This window comes from Plasmodium gaboni, chromosome 12 (genome assembly GCF_001602025.1).
Source record: "Plasmodium gaboni strain SY75 chromosome 12, whole genome shotgun sequence".
Taxonomy (NCBI): domain Eukaryota; phylum Apicomplexa; class Aconoidasida; order Haemosporida; family Plasmodiidae; genus Plasmodium; species Plasmodium gaboni.
In genome coordinates, this window is record NC_031492.1 from 1,066,568 (window position 1) to 1,072,941 (window position 6,374).

A 6,374-nucleotide genomic window follows, 5' to 3' on the forward strand; every position below is an offset into this window, starting at 1 on the left:
TTTTTTTTTTTTTTAAAATATTTATTTTTAAAATTAAAATTTTAAAAAGAAAAAATTTATATTTTAAATTAAAATAATTTTTTGATATTTTTTTTTTTTTTTTTTTTTTTTTAAATTATTAAATTAAAAAAAAAAAAAAAAAAAAAAAAAAAAATATAAATATGTCATACATATGTATATATATTTATGTGATATATTTTATATGAGACATGAATACAAGTACAAATAGGAGAACAAAAACAATTGAAAAATATAGATATGAACATATATACATATTATATATATATATTTATTTATTTTATAACAATCTAGGACATATGAAACAATTTAGAAAAAAAAAAAAAAAAAAAAAAGTCCATTTATATTATATTATATTATATATATTAAAAAACTCTTATAACATATTTTCAAATGATGATATCTTATAATAATTATTATTCCCATTTACATGTTCCTGTTGATTATGTACTACATTATTTATTTCTTGACCATAATTATTAGAACAGTTTCTTGTATGACTATTGTATATATTTTGTGGAGTTTCAACATGTGTATTATAATTTGGAACCTGGTATTGCCCTTTGTTATGTTGAATATTATAATTATTATTTCCCAAATAATTTTGTGTGTCTTTATAATTTTTTGTTTTTTGGTTTATAAGACTATTGCAGTTATCTAAAGTGTTTTCATAACTAAGATAATCAATATGTTTATGTGGATCATTATATTTTTTATTATATTGTTGAAACATATTTTCATCGTTCTTATAATTGTTTTGGTTATATAATGTTATATCTTTTTCGTTATATGCATCATCATAATTACTTTTATTATCATCATAATTATTTTTATTATCATCATAATTATTTTTATTATCATCATAATTATTTTTTTTATCATCATAATTATTTTTTTTATCATCATAATTATTTTTTTTATCATCATAATTATTGTTATACTTTTTTAATTGGTTATCATCTACAATTTGATCTTCCTCATAATCATTATTATATAATCTGTCATTAATATCTCTTTTTTCATTCTCTGATTTATCAGCAAATACACCTTTTAGATATGTTTCATAATTACAATTTTGGCTAGTTCCTGACTTGTTCAGGTGTTTTTCGGTTACATTTTGTGGATGAGCATAATTATAGTTGAGAATATGTTTGATACGATTAGATTGAATCCATGGAAAATTAGTTCTTCTAACTCCTTTGATATGTTCAGTAATAACATTTTCATGAGGTTTTAATAGTAGTAATGAATCATTATGAATATGTATATTTTTTTTTTTTGAGGTTTTATTTTTTTTTTCGCATATGGCTAGTGGTGTTAATGTTCTATCTAGATTATCTCTTGCTTGTTTAGGTAAATTGAGTCTTTCTTTTTCGAATGGGCCATCAGGATTTGCCAAAGGAGGATTTCTATTTTGAATGATTGGTAGTTTATCACTTCTTTCTGCATCATCTGCAACAGTTAAAAAAATATTATTTTCTAAGTTGGATTTATTGTGTAAATAATTTTTTCCTGTGATTTTTTTCCATGTATGATAAGTTTTTTCTAGATCATAATCATCAATATTTATATTAACAGTAGCACTTCCACTTTTTCTTCCAACACAAATACTCATTTTTCCTTGTAAGTCAGGAACAAGTTTAGTTTCAAAATATTTTTGTTGATTATCATATGTAGAATAAGAGATTAAAGGTCTTTTTGAAGGTATTAATTCTAATGAATTATGATTTATATGATTTAAAATATTTTTCATCTGTGAACTATCACTTTTGTTGTTTGATGTTTTCTTTCTGGAGTTTATATTTAATTCGGTGATTCGATTACAAACAACACCAGCATTCTTATTTCCATCCATATACAATCCACAATTCTCTGCAACTAATTTTTTACCCACTCTTATTTCTTTCTTGTCATGTTGAAACATGTCATTTTTGGAGTACTCGTTGTTTTGCAGCATTTATATAAAAATAAAATAAGACAACTGTTTAAAAAATATGGGAACATACAAAAAATAAAATAAAATAAAATAAAATAAATAAATAAATAAATAAAGAGATATTTTAAAATGAGTTTTATTTTATTCGATAAACAAAAATAAATTCTTATTTTTTAATATATATACATATATATATATATATATATATATATATATATATATATTTTATCACAAGATATTCATAATTTACATGTGGAGCTCATGCGATAAGTTTTGAAACAATTATATGATTTTTTTGGGCTTATATATAATATTACAGATATTATATTATATATATAACAAAAAAAACAAAAAACAAAAAATAAAAAATAAAAAATAAAAAACAACAACATATATATATATATATATATATATATATTTATTTATTTATTTATTTGTATGTTTATTTTTATTTTTTTCTTATATATATATATATACCCTTTGTGCACGCAATTACCAGTGTAACACATAATTTTTATGAAAAAAAAAAAAAAAAAAAAGAAAAAGGATTTAAAATAGAGATCTAACAATTTAAAATTTAAATTAAAACAGAAATAGAAACTTTTATAACAGTATTCTTAAAAGAATGAAGAACGTTCCTATTATATGTGCATATATATACACATATATATATATATATATATATATATATATATATATATTAATTTTATCTTTGTGTCTTTCTTACAATAATTTATATTGATATATATATATATTCTATAGGACGTTATAAATAAAGAAAGAAACTTGTTTTATATACACATTATGCATCCTTTATTATATTTCTTAAAAAAAGTTATAATATGAGTCTTTATTTCTATTTCTACATTTTACATGGCACACACATATAAATTTAACCACAAAAAAAAGAAAAAAAAAAAAAAAAAAAAAAAAAAAAAAAAAAATTATATATATTATATATATATATATATATATTTATATATAATTTCATTGTATATATAAATTAAAAATATATAAATATATTTACCCTTCTTGTCATATTTTGAAACATAAAATTATTATGTATTATAGATACATACATACATACAATACCATATATTTAAATATGTATGAAAAATATGAGATTATTTATGTTTTTAAAGAAATATATTTTATAAATAATCTAACAAATAGGTTTAATTGTATAGTTGTATTTTTTGTAGGTTTATTTTATTTTTTATTTTTTCTTTCAAAACTAAATATAGTCATTCAAGTGAACATAAAAAAAGTATATCATTTTAAAAAATAATATCGTTCTTTTAAAAATATAAATAAATAAACAAACAAATAAATAAATAACAAGTAGCCTTCACGTGTTACTTTTTTTTCTAACCTATATATAAAATATAATATATATATATATAATATATATGTGCTAACGTTGAACTGTTATTTATGTTTTATTTTTTCTTTCTTGAGTCTAGAAGAAAAATGTATAAACGAATAAATAAATTTATTGTATTCCTTTTGAATTATCAAAAAATTGTGTTTATAAAAAAATAAAAAAGTAAATAAAAGATAATGCCTAGTACGAATTAGTCTCTCTTTAATTATATGTGAATGTGCAATATTTTATTTTATTTTATTTTATTTTTTTTTTTTTTTGAATCTTGTAATATTTTTCATATATTTTTTTGTTTAAAAATAAAAAATAAATAAATAAAATAAATAAATAAATATATACATATAATATATATATTTATTTTTTTATATTTATGTTTATGTTTGCTTGTTATACTTTATAAAAAATCATTCCAGATGAAATTCAGCAAGAAATTACATGAGCGTGCTCATCCAAAATATAGAGAGCATTACATTGCTTATAAGGATTTAAAAAAATTTATTAAATTAATAACAGGTAGGATATAAAAAAAAAAAAAAATATATATATATATATATAATATATATGTGACAATATAGAGAATGAGGAAATTTCATTGTTTATATATATATATATATATATATATATATATATATTTATATTTATATTTTTGTTTATGTTTAACCTGTTTGATATTGTAGGGAAGGATACGTCGACATTTACTATCAAAGAAGTGACAAGCAAGCTTGGATATAATCGAGCTTTAAGTTGCAGAGAATATAAAACACCTGAATCCAGATTTGAAGATATCTTAAATATAGAATTAGAAAAAATAAATAATTTTACTTTATATATTATAAAAGCATGGTATGAAGATATTGAATTCTATTATAATAAATTAAAAGAGAATCTTATAGATGATATAAAAGATGTTGAAAATAAATTACATGCATTAGGAAATATATTAATATTTCTAGAAGATTATAAACATATTAATTTTATTGGGTTTCATAAAATAACAAAAAAATTTGATAAACATAATGATAATGTATTAAACTCATCATTTTATATAAGTGTAGTTATAAAAAGTTTCTTTATGAATTTTGATATAAACGTCTTGATATATATTTTGTCTGTGTGTTATAAATATTTAAGGTTACTTAAAGGTGGAATTAAAAGGGGCACACAGAAAAAAGAAATAGACAAAATAGAAAAAATAGAAGATGAAAAAAGAGAGAATAATAAAATTAATTACAACAATCATAACAATGATCACGATATAAAACAAAGTGATGACCATATAAGTGGTGACTATATAAGTGGTGACTATATAAGTGGTGACCATATAAGTGGTGACCATATAAGTGATGACCATTTAAGTGGTGATAATATTTCATATAATATAATTACAAATGCATGTCATGAAAAAAAAAATGGTATAGGAATAAAACATGTTAAATATATTGTGAAGGCACAAAATTTAATATTAATAAAAGTAGAAATAGCTAGACGTTTTATATTTAAATATTATAATATAGAAGAAGATGAATGTATAGGAAATATAAAAAAATTTTTAGATATTATATCTAAAAACAAAATTCATAATTATTTATTAACAATTTATTTTGATGATAAACATTTTAGTACCTATCATAAAAATGTAAATACAAACCTTTCTAATATAGATGATGAATATATTAGAATTAGATCCTATAATTATATAAGTAATAATAAAATACATAATGAACATACATCGTTACAATATTTTAACTTATATGAACCTAGTCATCATCATAAAGAAAAATATTTATTATTCAAAGATATTGAAACCTCCAATTTTTTAAATATAAAAAAAGTAGAAGACCTTGAAATACTGCTCAAAGAAGAAACATATAATCATATATATAATAATAAAAACCATTTACATAAAACATATGAAAAGGAGAATAATTCCTCAACAGAAACATTTCAAAATAACAAGAAAGATATAAATAAACAGTATTTTTTGAAGAACACACAATTCTTTTTAAACTTTATGGAACACATGAAAAATAAAAAATTGACAAGTTGTATGAGAAGCAAAGTAAATAGATTATATTTTAGTGATGATAAAACGTGGGGGTATATTGATGAGAATATATCCTACTGGGCTCACAACGATAAAAAAAATATGCATACGTTTGAAGATGAAGATGAAAGTGTAGATGAAGATGAAAGTGTAGATGAAGATGAAAGTGTAGATGAAGATGAAAGTGTAGATGTAGATCAAAATGTAGATGTAGATCAAAATGTAGATGTAGATCAAAATGTAGATGTAGATCAAAATATAGATGTAGATCAAAATGTAGATGTAGATCAAAATGTAGATGTAGATCAAAATGTAGATGTAGATGATTTAGATGCTCATGAACAATATTATAACCATTTGTATGATAAAGCAAGTAATAAAAATCACGATTTAAAAAAAATTCTTAATAAAGACAAAAATTTTAAATTTCTTAAAAAAGGAAGGAATAAAAAATATGCATATTTTAATTATGCTGTTATAGATATCAGCTTAAAAGAGGAACAAAAAAATAACGATTTCCTTACAAAATTAAATAATCGTGGACTATTAAAAGAAATATGGGGATATTCATCTTTTCTTCAAGGTATATCTTTATTATATTCAAATCGTTTATCCACCTATCCTCACTGGAAAATATATACAAGTACTGATCATATGAAACTGAATAAAAGTACGAAAAAATTTAAAAGAGGAAAAAACAAAAAAGAAACAAAAAATAAAAATGATAATATAAATGGTAATATGAATGATAATATGAATGGTAATATGAATGGTAATATGAATGATAATATAAATGATAGTATAAATGGTAATATGAATGATAATATAAATGATAATAAAAATGATAATATGAATGATAATATAATATATAATTTTTTTAACCATTTAAAGCATGATCAATTTAATAGCGATGTTGTACTTACAAGTCCATATATTTCAAATCAATCAAATAAAAAAAAAAAAAAAAAAAAAATTAAAAAAATTAAAAAAAA

General features: G+C 19.7%; 2 protein-coding genes across 2 annotated transcripts in view; one reads left to right on the forward strand and one right to left on the reverse strand.

The window, feature by feature from the left end:
- Positions 1-394: 394 nt before the first annotated feature.
- On the reverse strand, positions 395-1,975 carry PGSY75_1230100 (putative thioredoxin-like associated protein 1; the record flags this gene model as incomplete). The annotated part of the gene is made up of 1 exon (XM_018786874.1): positions 395-1,975. One exon carries the CDS (start codon positions 1,973-1,975, stop codon positions 395-397), a length of 1,581 nt encoding a protein of 526 aa, XP_018640739.1.
- Positions 1,976-3,751: 1,776 nt separating this feature from the next.
- PGSY75_1230200 (putative vacuolar transporter chaperone) overlaps positions 3,752-6,374 on the forward strand; it is a gene marked incomplete at both ends in the record, with an annotated part of 3,335 nt that continues 712 nt past the window's right edge. The window contains 2 exons of the mRNA XM_018786875.1: positions 3,752-3,851; positions 4,016-6,374. The exon at positions 4,016-6,374 is cut by the window's right edge and continues 712 nt beyond it. Coding sequence (XP_018640740.1) covers positions 3,752-3,851; positions 4,016-6,374 — 2,459 coding nt within the window. The remainder of the gene's footprint in view (positions 3,852-4,015) is intronic.